This window comes from Amblyomma maculatum, chromosome 6 (genome assembly GCF_055883805.1).
Source record: "Amblyomma maculatum isolate TAMU_Amacu chromosome 6, ASM5588380v1, whole genome shotgun sequence".
NCBI classification, from domain to species: domain Eukaryota; kingdom Metazoa; phylum Arthropoda; class Arachnida; order Ixodida; family Ixodidae; genus Amblyomma; species Amblyomma maculatum.
Genome location: NC_139349.1, coordinates 77663807 through 77683145, shown reverse-complemented (window position 1 = coordinate 77683145; position 19339 = coordinate 77663807). Strand labels below are relative to the sequence as shown.

Sequence of the window (19339 nt, the reverse complement as noted above, 5' to 3'; positions counted from 1 at the left end):
CAGAGTTGAAAGGCTGGTGAAGGAATAAAGCTTAACGAAGAAGTATATACTACTTAATAAGTTCTCTGTGGTTGCAGGGATGAAAATAAATGCATGCCACTATTGGTAATAAGGCAATAATAACGCATTAACTATTTGTTCGCCGCGCAAAAATCGAGGCATAATTGACCAGTGGTGCGAGGTAGACAGCTAGTTATTGGCGCTGATCTCCTCGCACTTGTGGGGAAAGTCTTCGGGCTGCTGCTGGGTGGTCTGCATGCTCAGGTAGTCGGCCCAAAACTTGCACTGCTGGTCTCGGTAGTTTTCCCTCTCGTCGGTGGAGAGCTCGCCGTCCTCGCGGTTCTCCAGAAACACGTAGCGCGGGTTATCGTGCGTGTACGGAGGCCACGGGCGGCCACCTTTCAAGGACGGCAGGTCTCTGCGCAGGGAAAAGGTGGTGGAATCGGAATGCGGGTGGCATTACCTTTCCACGCGTTTATATCGACGCAGCGAAACGTCCTATTGCTAGCAATTGAAATAGCGACATAACATACAAAAAAAAGACAACAACAAAAAAATCCCAAGCGGGTGGGCAGGAGAAACGACAACTAGGGCAGGAGGATAGCGGCTTGCGCCACGCTTTTTTTTTTTTCGAAATCACTTAAAGACAGTGATTTGCCTGATGATTGAAAAATGGTGTATGTTGTGCCAATAAATAAATCAGGGCCACGCAGTCTGGTTTCAAATTAGCGCCCAGTGTCCCTCAGAAGTGCCGCTTGCAAGCTTTTTGAGCATGTACTTTTACCAATATTGCGCATCACATTAATAAGTTTCCCCTCTTCAATAATAATCAACATGGATTTCGTAGTGAATTCTCATGCGTCACACAGTTAACCGAACTTGTACACATTATTGCTTGTTCTTGTTCTTTAGATGAAGAGGTTTCTGTTGACTGCGTGTTCCTTGATTTTATGAAAGCTTTTGACGTTGTGCCGCATAATTTGCTATTACAAAAATTACCATTATAAAACATTAACAGTAAAGTGATATCATGGATGAAGGCGTACCTTCATTAAAGAAACACAAAGGGTGGTGGTCAGTGGTGAAATCTCGGTAAAAGTTGATGCCACCTCAGGTGCCCCGCAATGGTCAGTTTTAGGACCACTTTTGTTTGTAAGTTTTATAAATGTCATTTTCGCTGGTATACCTTCTACATTTAGACTATTCGCTGATGCCTGTGTTTTGTACCGAACTGTTACTAATTCTGCTGACCTTGACGCTCTAGAGTGTGACCTTGACAAAATCGCTGATTGGTGTGATAAATGGGGCATGACGATTGATATCCGGAAACGTGTCTATATGTGTTTTATTAAAAAAAGGTCGCCTTGTAATTTTGTTTATAGTATTAATTCGGTACATTTGTTGCTTGTCATAATTTCAGTGCATTTGTCGTTTGTCGCTGATTACAAATATTTTGTTGCTTATTTAACTAGTGATACTTGTTGGCATAGGTACAATAATTACATCACTGCAAAGGCAGGTCGTATTTTACGCTTCATACGCAGGAATGCCAAGTCTTTTTCTTTAAAAACTAAAGAATTGTTGTACACAACTAATGTAAGGTCTATACTAGAGTACGCGCGTACAGTATGGGACCCTAAAACTAAAAATGATATTGAAAAATTACACAAGGTTCAAAACCTAGCTCTCCGTTTTGTTTTAGATAATTAAGCTGGAATTTCAGCGTGTCAACCGCGCAGAAATGGTTAGGATGGGTTTCACTAGAGAAACGTAGATACATACTTAGGCTGAAATTCTTCCACAACATAATTCTAAAACAGGTATTGACCGTGACCGTTATTTATTGCCTCCAGATTATATATCAGCAAGAAGTGACCACACATACTAAGTAAAAGAAATAAAATGCAGAACAGACTTACAAAAAATGTCATTTTGTTTCCAAAATCAATAAATGAATGGAATAAGCTGCCCAAAGAAGTCGTTTCATCAAAATGTAATGAAATGTTTGCAGCACTACTCTAATACGAGTACTTGTGTTTGCTTGTGTGAAATTATGCTGCAATTATACTTTGTGTTATGTTTTTTCTTTTTTCCTTCCTGCCAATATGTAGCACTATTCATATTGTAATTTTTCCCCTCCACTGTAATGACAAACGGCGCTGTGGGTAATATGCTAAATAAATAAATAAATAAATAAATAAATAAATAAATAAATAAATAAATAAATAAATAAATAAATAAATAAATAAATAAATAAATAAATAAATAAATAAATAAATAAATAAATAAATAAATAAATAAATAAATAAACTCAACGATAGGATGCACTAAGGACATAGCTGCAAACTCCCCTCTCCAACCAATGGCGTCGACGTCTTAGTCAATGTCTTTGGTCGGAGGTCCCGCTTTGAGTAGAAGTGACCACTTCACTTTTGGTTTGCATCAGCCTGTTACAACAGTTAACTGAGTTGTCATGGGCAACACTATGGCTCTAGACAGCAAGTGGACGCTATCGTAAATGGAAGTCGGGGTTACGAAAATTCTTAAGCCTCGCCTTAAGAGTAAACGCGTGAGCGTGTGCACTCATTGGCTCACTTCTAATGCTCGTACCTCCGCATCTCCGCCTTCGCTTCGACCATCTAGCTGCCTCATACCGAGCGCTCTTCTCCGCCTTCTCGGCATCCATCTTACTAAGTCTGTCTCCTCGTCGAGCACCAGCATCACGAGAATACTCACTCAGACGAAAACCCCACACTATTACACGCATCTGGTATGGTGCCAGACGACGTTAACGCAGAAGTACCAGGCGCAGGTTCCACCACACATCGCAAGAAAGGATGGTGGCCATCGCTTGTGTTCACGGGGTTTCACACCGCCCGAAGAAAATTGGTAAACAATGCGATGTCAAAGTCGTCTTCAAAGCAGATAACAAGCTAGGGAAGATATGGCCAGCAGTCAGCACGCGCATGAGCAATGGACAAAACAACACGAAGAAATGCAGTGTCCGCCACGATGAGGTATTTTTGCCATGCAGGGCGGGGGTAGTTTATCAAATATTCCTGTCCTGTGGCAAGAATAACATTTGGCAGACTGGGCGATGTCTGAATACACGCTTGATAAAACACCGTGATTCCCTGAGCAAAGTACCCAGTTCCAACCTGCCTCTTCACTGGCAGAACTGCAGAGGTTGCCAAGCATGCACACTTTAAGGGCACACGCATTTTGTGCCGAAATCCTAGTAAAGTATCGCGCTAAGTGGCTGACGCTTTATTTATCCGGCAAAATAGGAAGACATGTGTGCCGAAACAGTCGATTAGCCTTCACAAGAACGAGGTTGCGTGATTGCAATCAGTGTTCACTCGGCGAAGTTGATTGTTTTTCGCTCACAAGTTGTACTTTACTGTGGTTAAGGAAACTTTTGGTAATCATAAATGGTATCTGTTTATTCTTTCCCTTCCATGAATGTTACGTTTGTTGTCTATAAAAAATAGTCCTTCCTGAATAAAAATTCAGTTGCTTGTCAACGCTGTGCTGTCTCACATCTACCCTGCCTGTCCTTGTTGATCGCGCTGTTAAACCATGCTTCACTTGTTCAGTTTACTACTTTGGTTATTGCTTGGCGAAGCTGTTTGTTTTCTGCTCGTTCGAGCGAAGTTCAGCTGAGAGGTCAGCGCATGTCCTGTTTTCATGCATAATAGCGCCACAACTCACGCTTGTGCTAGTACCGCTATAGGCGGTCCGTATATCTTTGAGAAAGTGTGCCTCACCCGGATTTTGCGAAGTCTCCCCAATTCTTCATGAGTGTCTCGGTGAAGCGCATTTCGGAGGGGTGCGCATGTGTGCCGAACACGTTGATGACGTCGTCGAGCTGCGTGGCGTGCGTACCCAGGCGGTCGGCGGACGCGGCCGGCTTGTAGTTGAACACAAAGTAGTACACTCGGTTACCGGCCTGTGAGAAGAGGTCGGCGAAGCGCTTCATAGGGCACACGTACAGCATGTCGCCAAGCACCTCCGAGGCGATGTCGAAGAATGTCAGCACCTGCTGTGCTTTGTCCGGGTTGGACAGGTAACACCTGCAGTTCGAGATGAAGACGTTGGGCGTGCTTGTATTCTTTATGTGTTTGTTTTGATACATGCTTGTAGCGCACAAAGACATCACTACAGGGGGTATGCGAATAATCCAGCAAGCCACTGTAATAACCAAACAGCATAAAGTCAAAGAAAATTCTACGCAACATTAGTAAACATAAAAGAAAACAATTGCTCACAGAACCCGGAACATCGTTACAGACTGGCACTCTACGGTTCCTTGTGCCAAACATGTTATTCGTTGACGCGAGGAGTGTAAAGAATGCGCTTTGGAATCTGCCAGTGTTGCATTTTAATTTCTTGATTTTTCCGCTCAGTACAACGCCTACTGGACATGAAATATAGAGAAGCAAACATGTTTCAGCTTTCTTTCCTGCCGTGATTATTTTTCATGCAACGTCTCTAACCAAAACTGCTTTCTATGTGTTAATAGCACCACGCATCCTTGCGATGCTTTAATGTTAGTAATACTACCGATTAAGGTGCTACCCAGAAACACATATTTGAGCAGCGCAGATTTAGATCTTTTATAGACTGAGTAGGCCTCAGCATGTAATTTGTATTTTGTCTATCGCGCCGCTCAGGCCCCTTTAGTGTGGTTTACACTTGATTCACACGGCACGGTAGGCCCATTATGTAACGTCCCTAGCGGGACCCTTAAGGCCACAATAAATGATTATTATTTCATTTCAGGGTTGTACGCGTCTACGCAGGTCATACTGTTGAACTGGTGTTGTGGTGCGAATAAGGATGCCTACCTGGCACATTGCTGCAAAACGTTACAGGGTAGCTAGTAGGATGAACGCCAGATTGTTTAGAGCAGCCGTTTCGTCCCAAAATATCTGGGGGTTTTCTGGTTGTGTCTGGTTTGTGGGGAGCAGAGGACTGGAAATGGGAACTGACCATATAGAAGTGACACGCGTGCTTCTGAATAGCAAGTAAGCCCACTCTGACTGGGCTGAAATTTTGCGATATACAGATTGTCGCACCATCTGTTGAGAGGGGAAAAAAAAAACGACACCGCTAGATTGCATTTTATGCACTGAAAACCAACGAAAAACAATGGCTGCATTTGGCAGTTTTGTAAGCGGCTTAGCTGCGGCCGCTGTATGGTCCTGTCACAAGAAACTCTCTTACGAAATTTGTGGGCTCGAATTTCTAGCTTCTTTGAAACGTTTCGTTAGCTTCTCGAGGACGTAAATTCGGAGCGACATAGAACTGCGGAAGTCATACTTTATGATCTTGTCCAGGTGCGGCACCTCGTACGGTGCGAGGAACTTGAGGAGCCTGTCGATGATGAAATCCTTGTCGGTCGAGCGCCACTCATTGAAGGTCAGGTTGCGGAAGATGTGCGCCACCATCAGGCTGCCTTCGTCGATGACGTTTCCCACCAGCACCTGACGCCGATGCAACGAAAAGGCATACCTGTGACACTGGCTGCCGTGATTTGAAGATTTTGCGCTTTGCGTATGGTCAGGCCCCTCTACAGCGTGGTCCGGGGTTGCCAGAGCAGTGAACCTAAACAAACGCTGTAACACGCAATACGATTCGGGCTTGCAATGATTACAAATCTTGCTTGCTTTCGAATATCTCTGAATAAACTGGTGCATGCGTTTTATTTCTAATTTTTTCAGTCAAATTCGGTATGGACAACTCTTCTTGAAATTGACTGTACGGCATAGCTATTTCTTTTTCATTGAGGCCTACAGGATACATAGTGCCCGGAATCGCGCTCTATGGTTTATTACATGCAAAAACAGTGGAAATTTTAACCGGTGGTCAGATAAACGGCTTGAAGTTGCGCCGTCGCCATCGAGAGATTCGATGATCTCGCAGAGAAAACTTGCGGCTCCGTAGTAACTAGCGATGGTTTTGCACGCACGAAAACAACAAGCTTGCACTACTAGTACATCAAAATTAAAAGCAAAACGATTATGCATTATGAGCGCCTTGCACTGCATTCACATGGGCACCTAACTTTGGATGCGCTCGGTCGATAACTTTTCAGGAAATCGTCGGGTGTTCATGTTTGACTGGAAAAGTGGTCGTTGTGTTATCTGAAGCTTCTTTTTTTGTAGCGGGAATAGCTTTTCTTTTCAGTTTTTTTGCGATGGAGATTAAGCTATAGATCTGTTTAGTACTTTCCAACTTTTCATGGCTTTACACCTTAGCTCTGTGAGTGGGTTGCGATAGTTCTCCGGACAGCTCTGACTCACAAAAAATGCTGCTACTTCTTGAAAAGCAGCGACATACAGGACAAGAGTTTAGCTCCTCAAACTGAAATTCCGCAACTTTTTATTGGGGAAATAAATTCTTTTGCAGTCCATTATTAAAGTAGATAATGCTACGGGGGTCGTTTTCTATAAGGAGCCATTATAAATCTGGTATTTAATTTGGTGTGACGTCACGAGGCAGCCCCATCAGACGAAAGCAGAAAGTGGCCAAACACAAAAATCACGTGTCCGCAAACGTCCGCACAATAGCCGTCGTCCCTCGACGCACGCATCGGCCCCTCGCAGCAGCCAGTGCAATATGCAGCCAATGTCGAGGTCTGGTCGCCGATGAGCCAATGCCAGAACACGAACTAGAGAATGACTAACGGATCATTATAGTGTATACGGCCCCAGGTTCAAGCTTTCTGGATAGCAGGAGTAAGCACCATCCATATCTTTATGAGCTAGCCCTTTTACGTGGACACGCATAGCAAAAAGTACATGAACGGCGGCGTGGTTATACAGGAGAGTACAGGTTACAACTATCATCTAGCTGATCTCGAATTAAAATTAAGATGAGGAAAGGAAGATACGGAGGCAGCCTCAAGAGAACGTATGAAGCATCCACGGGCAGTCACTGAGAATGCACTTCTTTAGCAGTTGAACCCAGCATCCCGAGCGTGCGTGTATATTTTCAGTTATTACTTGTAAGAGTACAGAGTTCTGCGGTTCTGCGTAATCTCGATTAAAAATTCACTCGATGCCCGTTAAAGTCGCCGTGCCATTGCGCTCTCTTAGCACTCAAGTCTAGACGCCCTTCGTTTCAAAGGCCCTGTCCAAATATTTGGCACTGTTCCTACGGTGGTTTGTCCGACGAGTCGGCTGCCTCACCTGCGCCGTCTGGTCCGCCGACTGGGCCAGCATGATCTCGAATGGCAGCGGCATGAAGGAGTCTTGCGTGATCGGGTAGTGGCCTTGAGTGAGCGCGCCGCGCAGCATGGTCGTGGGCAAGCCGTGCAGGCAGCTGACTACGGACGTCGGGTCCAGGCTTACCCCGGCCCCGTCCTTAGAGCAATGCGCTTTCTCCGCGATTTCTTCGAGCGGGTCTTCGGCCTTCACCACTGGGTACGGCATCATCGGGGAGCCGCTGCGAGCAGGGAGAAACTTAGGCCTACAGGGACAGTTAAAAGTCCCCGCACAGTTTGAGCGCTCACCGATGACAAGGAACCGATGACCGTTGACACTTTACCGACAGGGTGCAAGATGGGAAGAAATCAGCCATTCAGAACCGATGTAGATGGTACCGGTAAGTAGAATACTAGCCTAAACTATATAGAATATTATAGCACACAGACAGTGGTAATGGGATGAAGAGGATTGGTTAGGATATACAGCAGTGAGCAAAATGATATAACATTGCAGTCTTTGAAACGTCTTTTTACGTCATCAAAGCTCGGACATGAGCTCGACGGGAAGGCTGTCAGTTTTTTTAATAACAATAAATATTTATCACCTTATTAAGCCATGATTTCTTTTTACAGCAAACCAACTGAACTGCTCTTAGCACTTTCTGTTCGTATGGACCATAATATGCGTTTCTGTGACAATGAAGCGATAATAGGTGGCAGTCTAACAAAATTTCGGTATATTATAATGCCATCAGTGTACTTAACACATAAACTTTTCCTGATATTCACTTATTGACATCGCAGAAGCATGGAGGTTAGGAAGCTGTCAAGAGACCTATAGTCTGCGTTTCCCTATACCCTTAGCAGCCGGTCTAAATTCTTTTCGGCGCTTCTGTATTTTTGTGCCCCGGACGACGCACGAAATGCTTTGGGTCTTCGGTCATTTTACGCATATTCAAAGCCCTGATTCTTGCGTTTCTGATTCTTGCACCCCATGAAACCTATCAAGCTTCAAGTTAAGCAAAATAGCTGAATATGTAGTCGCTTAGCGCTCTTTTATGCAATTAAAAACTCTTTTCAGCAACAGTAAATTTGGGGTAGACTAGCTTCGCATTTAAGGCGACGATAACGGCGTTAGTGGTTTGGTTTAGTTTATAGGGATTAACGTACCAAAGCGACTCAGGTTACGAGAGACGCCGTAGTGGACGGCTCCGGAAATTTCGACCACCTGATGTTGTTTAACGTGCACTTACAGATCCCGTCTTTTGGCTGTGCTTTCGGATCATCGTTCCCATACATCCACTTCGCTACAGGCCTAACCACTATTCCCTTTATTTGTTCCCTTCCCTGTTTCACACGCATACCCACTAGCATACAGTAGTAAAGTACCCCATTATGAGAAAGAAAAACCGAACATGATTGTTTGCCCAAGGAGTGGCATGCCTGGATATGGATCCAAAGATTCAGAGTTCGATTCCCATCTCACCCCCCTCCCCTCCCCTTCCTCTTAAAATAAGCTATACCGAGTAGGCAGCTGTTGCCAACTAGGCCCTACTATTTGGTCACGTGACGTCATAAAATCCACTGACTAATCAGAAGCCGTTGATGTAACTTGCTTCAGGCACGCTCGTGATTTTTCGCTAATAACGCCGATAGTGCAGAATTCACTGAAGAACGGTGCCCTAAAGCTATCGCGCAAAATTTCACTGTCCACTTTTAAACGCCCTTGTTTCCAGGTGCGTTAATTTTAGCTCTCGAAGCACCAGTATCCAGGTTACGCACATGGCAGTCATTTCTGTCATTCCGGGACAGTCAGTCCTAAATTTGTCTATCACACTAGCTACTGGAAATGACATTAAATTGGTTTGTCCGTCGCTAAATGTGACGAACAACTCGCCTGTGTAAAGAGTATAAACTATAGTTGCGAATGTCACTCATCGAGGACGACGCACCTTCTCGCTGTCTATATATAGCATCTGTGGTTCCAGACATGCGGAGAAGCGCCGCCTCGCGACTGGAGCTTGGAAATGCCTTAAACTCACAGCACATAGTAAATTGTTTGCGCTAAAAGTCGCGTGTTTGGACTTGTGCCGACCTAACGAGTCAATAAGACAATGTTTAAACTCTATCGTTTAGGTGACGGGAAGTTGTTCTCGCTCCGCCACGACAAATTACGTTCACATAACTGATGTTAGATTGAAAATGGATCTCAAGTCTCGCCGAGTACATGGCCACCGGCATCCTTGAGTCACCGACAGATCAATTTCACACCTTTCGTTACAGGAGCCATGCTCACAAGAATGCAACAATAGCGCTTCACATTTCGTAGTGTGTCACAGTAATGCGATGCACTACAGTGTTTACATGTAGCGTATTCTGATCAGCAAGGGTGTTGACCAGAATGAGGGTGAAGGCGGCGCTCCCAGTGGAATGTTTTTTCCCCGTGCTTTCTGTCTGGCCGTCGACTGCTTTTTGGTGTTGTACTATGATGCTGTACTATATTGTGCAAACGATGTTATCGAGCATGCTTTAAACGTAATATTGCGCTTTCGCTTTCTACAGGTTTTGCAGCGTGGGAGGATTTCAGACCCTTCTCGGTGCTGCAGCTTGCATACAATGCCAGCAGCCCCGCGGCCAGATAAGATTGGCGTATTGCAAGGGGTGTTCGCACACAACCGGAGTAGCGGCGAGTTCGGCCATCAGCCAGTGGTAAACATGGCTAAGGATTCATGTAGATACGAATAGGAACTTGCCAGGAAGGTCTTAAAACGAGTGAGCCTACGTTAGTGGCCTAATAAGATGCAGCCATGCGAAATGTGTCAGCCATGGTGAACCAGCTGTGACATAGCATACAAGAAAGATTGTGTTCCCAGGTGCGACGTTTGGACACGCAGCAAGATGCAACTTCTTGACGCTTGTCATCCAGGCGGTCCAATTCGGCCACTATTCTGCTGGCTGTGGCATCATACATGATCGAGTGAGCTAACCTAGCAGAGCCTAGCGTGATACATACCTGTGCAGGATGGCACGCCTCGTGAAGCCTCTCGTCATCGGCGACAGCAGGTGGTAGCCCGCGGCAACTGCACCTCCTCCCGCACCCATGAGGATGATGTTGTGAGGGTTGCCACCGAAGCTGAAGACGTTGTCTCGCACCCAGCGCAGCATTAGGGCCTATAGGAAGAGGCAACGCACGCATATAGAAGGCATGGTTTGTATTCTTGACGCTGAAAATGTGGCGTGTAATTCATGAAGCAGCCTTTCATTTATTATATCATGCATGTGTGGCCTGTTAGATGCCGCATATTTCTTCTCCAACAACTCATTTTAAAGTACAGCCATTTTTGGTCCATAGCTGCTATGAGGAATAAGTTGAAGTATACATACAGACCGAAACGAGGAAATCAGCTATAGATAGTATTTGATGATGTGAAATGAAAAAAAAAAAGAACACAAGAAAAAGAATAAAGCAACATAATTCAGCCTTCGGCCCTTTCTACGAGGAATCGCTAATTGAGTTATATTTATTTGGCTGGTAATTAAACGTAGTTTGAGTGCCAACATTGTTATTTGTATCACCTTTAGTCACAGCTTCCGCCATCATTTCGTCGCAGAGTAGGGTTCGGAGTCTGGCGCCTTTTTTCTAGTCTGTGGTGCTTTACTTGCGACGAATAAATGTTACGTACTGCTTACTCGTACCACAGCTTTAGCACCACGCTCAGAGTTCGTTAATCTTGAGCAGCACATGTCGGCAGCCTTGTTCGTTCGTTCTTACACAAGGAGCACCATTATAGTAAAAAACAAGGGTACCGAGAAAACGAGACGGGGCAGGATAGCACCTGTCCAGTGATTTCTTTCGGAGTCATTGTCTTCGGCTAGCGAGGAAGCACTCGTTTTTTAATTGTTTGTGGGGCAAAAGTTCGTATGAAAACCTTCAATTAATATGTCGCTATTTTTTTTTTTTTTTTTTTTTAGGAAATAACGATGTCCATGTACGGGAACAAGGATCCTCAAGCAGAATTGGCCGACTGGAGCCATTGACGCTTTCACATACCGAAAGGAGGCACTTATGGGTCCTCCAAAACTTTCTTCGCCCATTAATGTTAGTGAGCATTTAGAAACATTGAAATTGGTAGCGTTATTAGTGGAGAAGGAGGCAGTTTTTGTCTTTCACGTTTTTTTTTCCTCTTAGATTTTCGTTTTATGCTTCACTTGACTTGTTTGCCAATTGATCTTGTTCTAAATATACCATCCTATGCGAAATGCGCAACAATTTGTCTGCTGTCCACAACAGTGGTCGAAAAAAGACGTGCACGGGTGAGATACAGGGCCAAATCACTCTCACGAGGAGTAAACTGCGTATGTGAACTGGCAGTTGTGTGTTTGCAGCTGTCCCCACAACCCAACTGGCTCCTGCTGCCAAAACGAATTGCTCAAGTGTGACAGAAGCTCAGGAAAGGACAGAGGAAGGGAGACAAGCATGAGTGGAGGGTCATGCGAAAAAGAATAATTCCATGCCAGGCACGTAGCTAGCCCAAGGTAATAGGGAAGTTTGGGGGGGGGGGGGGGAGGGGGCACTGCTAAGGGATCAATGGAAGACTGGGTTGTGAGCCTGATTTCCGGGTGGGCTCGCTTTGGGTGCATGCCTGTTCCACGCGAATTTTAATTTAACTCCTTCTTAACAGAGCATTTGTTCTACGTGCCGCACGGGAAGTTCATCTGACTGCCAACAGTGGCGAGTCGTTCAGCTAACCTTTAAATTTTGCCTTAGTGAGAGCGTCGGATTAATACTTTGGAGCAGGGGAAGCTGTGCAACCGATATGTTGAGGTAAAGGTCTGCCGTCCTATCGGACGTTCGCTTGTCGGTAAGTCAAATGTGTCACCCGCCTCTCGCATTCACGTACCTGGTCGAGCAGGCCCATGTTGCCAGGTGAGCGTTGCTTGCCGCTTCGCATAAAGCCGAGCGCTCCGAGCCGGTAGTTGGGCACCACGACTAGCACGCCGGTGCTGTTCACGAAGCGGCGTGGGTCGGCGAAGTAGTAAGAGTTGCCCCCGTTGACGAAGTGGAGGTCGATGAGGGCCACCAGGACAGCGCTGCGGCCGGCGCCCGGCAACTGCTCGTAGGAGCCACTGGCGCGCGGCGCGTACACATCCAAGTGCAGGCAGTCCTCGGTCGTGTTGGACGCCTCTATGAGCGTGGTGTTCCCGTAGTACACGTTTTGTTGTACGCATGGGTACCGCGGATTGCGCCCGTCTAGGTCCAGGTTGCCCTGGGGCATTGGCTCTGGCCGCCGGAACCGTAGGTAACCTACGGGAGGCCTTGCATACGGGACGCCGTAGTACGCACTCACCTGCGTGCGATCCGAACAGCGTACTGTTTCAACGTATACAACCTTTTCTCTCGGATGATAAGTCAACTTGCTTATCGATGTCTTTTGCGTCTCAGCTGCATGTCTGTTGGGCTTTTGTTGACGTGCTAACTGGGAACCACTAATTATCGTTCAATATAGAGAATGTTGTACAACATTGTATCTGCTCGGTCAAACACCTAACATGCGAACTCGTGCGCGGCAGCGCAACGCCGTGAGCCACTGAGATGCGGACGAGGTTTCACCTCAAGGTTCTTGAAGGTACGCCCGTAGATGAGGCCAATGTCGAGCTGCGCCTCGGGTTCCTTGTGTACTTCGACAAAGATGACGAAGAAGAAGTAGGCGGCGAACACGAGCACATTGGTGGCTGTCACGCCATGCCACCACCTGCGGCAGCAGCCCCACAACGGTCGAGTGAAAGTCGACTCGTGACATGTCGCGGTTCTTGAGTGGCACAGAAATGGCGTGCGAACACGAACACTTCCCCGCTATATCACCATGTTGCAGAGGAAAATTTAATTTCCTTACAAATGGAAACGGGAAAACTTTCTTTCACTTTGTCATCGTGGAGATGGTAATCAACTTTACTAAATAATTAGGGTCTTACAACTGATACTGTAGACTCCACAATACAATGCAAGGCTATATTATGACTAAACCTGGTCACCGAATGACATACGCTGTGTTGCCCTCTGGATGGATGGATGGAATATAGGAGCGTCCCCTTTGAAACGGGGGTGGTAGCAGTAGCTATCATGCTAATTTTTCTCCCTATATCTAAATTATTGATTTAGAATGGTTAACTAAACCATCATTCTATTTATTAAATTTTTTTCCTACATTACTAACATTGTCACTTCTCTGCTTTTAAGCCACCAATCTTCCAGTCGTTTTCCGCTAGTTTCCACCGCCGGTTTATTCACCCGGCCACTGTTATCTCTAAACCCCAGAGCTTCAGGAACACTGATTGCGCCTGCACCAACTTCCGGATGGATACCACTACATTCGAGCATAATATGGGCAATTGTTTCACTGGAGTTTCCACATACAGCACATGCGTCATCTCCATTGTTAAATTTCTTTTTGTAGCTGCGTGTTCTAAGGCACCCTGATCTAGCTTCAAAAAGTAGGGCACTGCCTCTTGAATGCCTCGGTCAAGCCCCCTGGTAGAGTGTAAGACCCTCGAATCGTGGCCAGAACAAGTGACGGCATTCAAGACCTGGAAGGCGCTGTTTCGTTACGATATATAGAGATTTGTGCAAAAAATGGTTAGTTACCATTTTCTTCACCCTTCTCTGCCCTTCTTTAAATCTCTTCATCCCACCTCCCGGTGAAGGCTCGGCATTCGGCACGCCCTTCTGATTAACTTTCTTGTATTCGTTCTGTCTCCCTCTGCCCCCCCCCCCCCCCCCCCCCTCTTTCCTTTTCTCTCTATAAAACTTTAGCTGCAAAAACATTTCATAGAAAAACGTCGTGCTGACCTGTATGTGAAGGCGGTTTTGGCCGCCTGGATTCGTTCGGCGTGACCTTTGCTGGCTGAGATGAACTGGCCTTGCATGCTGGCTAGCCAGAGGCACTAAGGCCGGCTATTATGCGACAACTCGAGGCTTCTGCTACGAAGACGACGCACACCTGCGGAGGCCAGTTAAGTGGCTGGCTCAGGGAACCAAGTAGATTCCCAGTTTTTGCGAGATGATTGCGGAACTAACATACGAGACCTATGGCACCGTACGAGACCTGCTAAACAAGTGCGCGATGTAGCCGGAATCAAAACTGAGAAATGCCATAAAGGGGAAATATCGATTCTAGTAATTTGTTATTACACGAATCAGCAGTGCGAATACTCGTGTAAAATAGGTGCACAAATAACTGCTCGAAGCGTGTTGGAAATGTCTCTTCAAGCGAAAAAAAAAAAAGTACTGCGACATTTCTTATGACGCGTTCTAGATTCACAGCGCCATAAAAGTATCGTAGCGATAGAAGCATGTAGTTTGCACCCGCACCTGTCATACTTATCTATTATTTAGACATCAAAATTCGGTCATAAGTTTGGACGCTTCCGAAAAATAAAGGAACAGATAACACTCATATATATCGCACATGAGAATAATTGTTGACCGCATACAGAAAAAAAAAGAGGCGCCTCTATTTATATTGAAGCACGTGCAGTGAAGGGCAGGAGGCAGACGATGCGTTGTTTTTGGGACATTCGTTTACGAATTTCTCGAGTAATCTCGAAAAAGTGATGAAGGAAACGAAAAATTAAACATATCTGGTAACGACCACAACTATTTCACCCTTTTAGTTGGCCACTGAAGACCTTCGTGCCTGGTCACCTGAATATTCGCGAGAAATCGGGTGGAGAACATTCCCTACCGTTTCGAACTCACGCTGATGTGTGCACACAACCTTTCCGCTAATACCCGTGTGCACGAAAGCGACGTAGGCAAGTTGATTGGGCAACATTCTGTGTATTCGGGGTGATAAGTTCAACAAGTGCAGTCGGCAGCGAACGTTTACGACATGCGAGAGTGCAGATAGCCATTTCATGCAAGGCAGTCGCTCCCAATGCCCACAGGTAGGCTGAGATGTGCATGTTCATCTGTTGAATATGCCAATGCTATTGTTCATTGGGCGATGCTTAAGGAGATTTGTCCCCGAGTACACTTACCCACCCGTGAACTTTCGCCGCCGACTATACAGATAGCGTATTCCCCATCACTGCAGCGTTCTAATATGCGAAGAATCAGGGATGCCGATCTTTTGAGCCGCCGAAGCCTCCTTTTCTGCGTCACAGTGATAATGTGCCAATAATAAATAAATCCAGTAACAAAAGCAACAGCTAACGGAGCGGAAGGAAGGCTCTCAGAAGCAGCTCTGTAACCTGTAACCTTGAAATGGCAGTTCTGCGTGCTAACCGCCCGAAGAGCAGAACGAAAAACAAAATCCTGGACTAGATCACTAGAGTTCACTCTTATACAATTAAAGATGGCTTTACTTCACCTGTACAAGTTCGATGTGCGGTTTCGGGTTCGACGGAAGGGGGAGTTCTCAGGGAAAAGAGACCGAGGCACCTTACGGCACAGGCTGCATGCACGAACGCCGGCGCAACGAGATCACCCGGGCTCGGATGTCGGCCCCAGACACGTGACAGAGGCTCGTGACCACGGGGCGCCTAACACGCGGCTCTATCTGCCATCTTTTGATTACCCATGCCAGCTATATGGAAGAATAAGGATTATGTAAATAATAATATCGGTAACGATTGTAACAATAAAATATGTTCATGAAGGGTAAAAAGAGGTCGGAACGAGGTGGATCGACCTAATATCGGTATGACATGAAATTTGATTCAAATGTTTACGCTTTTATTTTATGGTTTTAAAGAAAAAAGGTGCTGGTAGGGCTCCATCCAAAATTTCTATTTATGCAGATGTGGGTTCACAATGACAAACCTTAGTGACTTCTGCGGGGAAGGTGACTCAATATAACATTTTATTTTACTGCCTAGCGGTTGGTTCACATTTTAGAGAAGGGCATATATCTGGAGGTCCCTCTGTCAAGGTTAGATCTCCTTCTGTTCTTCATGTAATTCCATTTATAGTTCGGTGCGAGCGCTAAACTTTCATGTTATGTAGAATTTGTTGATTCCTTCACGACTGCATTATTGCAAATGGAAAGTTTCCTTGTTGTCTCTACTCAAAATTCTTTTACATGTTTCCTTTTTGTTCATCTAAAATGTTTTATTTTTGTTTAATTATTCATTACTAGTCTTCTATAATTTTACTATTCTACAATTACTCCTCATGCATTTCTTTTCTTTACAATGACCTGAAGTCGGATACAGCTCAAGAACGCTGTGGTAAATGTCACTCAAACGAGAATCCAGCGAATGACATCGACTGCTTATCATGACGTCACACTTAATTCCCTAGCATAACATCGGAGATGGCTGGAAGGGGGCTTCACAAAACAGAATCAACCACAGCGTCATTACACTCGCTAATGTCATTAGCCGGAGGGCTAGCGTTGAAGGGCATTTGCCTGCGAGCCCAGTTCGGAAGAACGCTTAAGTTTCTTACAAAAAAGAAGGAAAAATCCTAGGACATCATAGCCTGGAAACACTGTTCACAAAGGCGGACTGCTCGGCACGAAACCTATGGCTGACAGGTGGTGGGTTCTCATTGACTTCAATGCCTGGGAAAGCCCCAAATGCTGCTGCTGCTGATCGCGTGAGCATACCCGTCGCAGCAGTTGAGTTGTAACTTCTGTAGCTGATGCTAGACAAAGTGAGAGCAAGAAGACTTTAGCTCCACAAATCCTAGGGTTTTGATCACATAAACAAATTTACAGTGATCCAGGTGAAGGTTGTGACGGTGTTTATTGCTTTGCGACATCATTTATTTGCCCGACCCGTTCTTTTCACAGTCATATCGACGTAACTGCACCTACAGATGCGCGTAAGACTCATAGGTTGGTTATCACGAGCATATCGCGAGAGATTAACGAGGGACCGTGAAAAACTATCTTTTGAAACTAGAAATGCGCGTGAACATTCCGTAATCCATCAGTACTTTCCACAATGCAAGAATATTAGAGCTAAGCTAGGTTACAACTTAAAAAACACCAATTCCCAACTATGGGCCATGGTATGGGGCGTGTGTATTGCTCCGCTGAGCAGAAAACGAAGTCAGTTTTTAAAGGCCCCATAAAAAGCTCTTTAAGAGAGTTAAGAAGACTCTTAAGAGTTCCTTGGACTGCCAGAAGATCAAATCAGTCGATATTGTCGACCATAAACCCTGACTGCTCATTGGAGGGTCAAATTCTAAAGTTAAAGCTCAGCTACTTTGGTCATCTGATGAGAAGAGAGGAGTCGCTGGAGAAAGATTTGATGTTGGGAAAGGTTGAGGGTCGCCGGAGAAGGGGTAGGCAGCGAACGCGATGGTTAGATGGCATTCTCGAGGCATTGCAGATGAAGCTATGTGATGTTAAGAAGATAGTGAGAGACCGGAAAGCGTGGCGTGACATGGTCCATAGGGTCACGAAGAGTCGGACACGACTGAACGCCTGAACTGAACTGAAAAAGCTCTTTACTAAAACAAGCAAATGGGCACAAAGCGATAGGTATTCTATCAGTCCTTTTCACAACGCAATAATCCTCTATATCGGTGATCGAAAGCAATTCTTCCTCTCCCCGTAAACTCAAAGCACACCACCGAAAAAGAAAAATAAAGAAAACCCGTGGCTATGGTGCCTTATCGCATCCAGTTCATCAAGCTTCACTTGGGAACGTCCAACGAGTAGGAATAGGCGCACTCAGAAAGGCCATTTGACGTCATCGGGAATGGAGAGCACGGGGAGGTGTCGCCCTAATCGGTTGCGAGCGGTCGGCAGGAGCACTTTTTAAAATTTATTTGTTTATTATAGGCTCTTCGCAAAGCTTCTAAATTTGGGTGACTGGTTGGTTTATGGGATATTTAATGCCCCAAGGCGATCCAACCCATGAAAGACGCCGTAGCGGAGGGCTTCAGAAAATTTGGCCACCCGATGTTCTTTAACGTGCACGGACATCGTACATCACACGAGTGCCTTGCTTTTCGCCACCACAGAAATGCGACCAGTACGGCCAGGATCGGGTCCCGCATCCTTAGGTACAGCAGTCGAGTGCCCTAACCACTGCGCCACAGCGGTGGGGTGCTTTTAAATTTGACTTGAATACTCAAGAACACCACTATGGATTCCTCGCATTAGAACTTTACCTGAAGCAATGTTTCAGGGCTTCTTTGATATTTGACTACACCGAACAGGTCAGATGCATTGAAAATCTGGAGCTCATAATTCGGTTTCATGGCTAGCTTTCTTTAAGTAACCAGAAATGCTTTAAAAAGCGGACTAGTTTCTGTAATAACGGAATTGTGTGCGGCGGTTACTGCAGACTTCATTTCATTTCATTTATTGTACCCTCAGGGCTTTTGCATTACAGAGGGGGTGGGAGTAGTAAAACAAAACAAAATCAAGTACAAGAAGAAGCGCGACACAAAACGATTCTATTGAAAATAGCTCAAAACGAAATTCAACAAAAAGGAATATAGTATACATGAGTCAACGAAAAGCAACCAAACAAAAACATCCAAAATAAATTCGTGAAACAACTTGGGATTAATCAGATTCCAACAGTGCGATTAATGCGGCCCTGAAACGCGCAGGGTCGATGATGCAAGTAACTTCCTGTGGAAGATGGTTCCAGTCATTGCATGTTTTAGGAAGGAAGGAATTAAAGCAGGTCATTGTCCTACAGTGGGGAACAGCAACTTTTTGAATGTGGTCGATGCGAGGCGATTGAAAGATGGCTCTTTTATACAGGTAGCCTTCAACTGCGCGTTGTGGTAGTATAGCTTGTGGAAAAGACAAATGCGTGAAAGTTTACGGCGAGTAGACAGCGATTGAAGCTTGAGGTTAGATTTCATGCGCGTAACACTTGCTGTCCGATGATAATTTCCAACTATAAAATGGGCGCTTCGATTCTGCGCAGCCTCTAGTTCATTTATTAATATGATATTACCGTGGTCCCAGATGGAGGATGCATACTCGAGTTGCGGACGGATAAGAGTGGTGTACAGTAACATTTTCAATGAAGGTGGCGATGAAGAGAAATTTCTGCGAGCATACCCAAGCATGCGGTTAGCCTTCGAAGTGATGTGCTTGATGTAAAAATTCCAATAAAGATTATAAGATATGTTAATGCCAAGGTATTTGTAGGATG

At 45.4% G+C, this 19339-nt stretch overlaps 1 protein-coding gene across 1 annotated transcript; it reads right to left on the bottom strand.

Annotated features, from left to right (window-relative positions):
* Positions 1-189: 189 nt before the first annotated feature.
* LOC146186056 (acetylcholinesterase-like) lies at positions 190-14134 on the bottom strand. The gene is made up of 8 exons (XM_084607984.1): positions 14058-14134; positions 12822-12963; positions 12112-12558; positions 10224-10381; positions 7194-7449; positions 5323-5486; positions 3768-4073; positions 190-418 (listed from the first exon to the last, which is right to left on the bottom strand). Exons 1-8 carry the CDS (start codon positions 14132-14134, stop codon positions 190-192), a joined length of 1779 nt encoding a protein of 592 aa, XP_084464110.1.
* Between the last annotated feature and the right edge of the window lie 5205 nt (positions 14135-19339).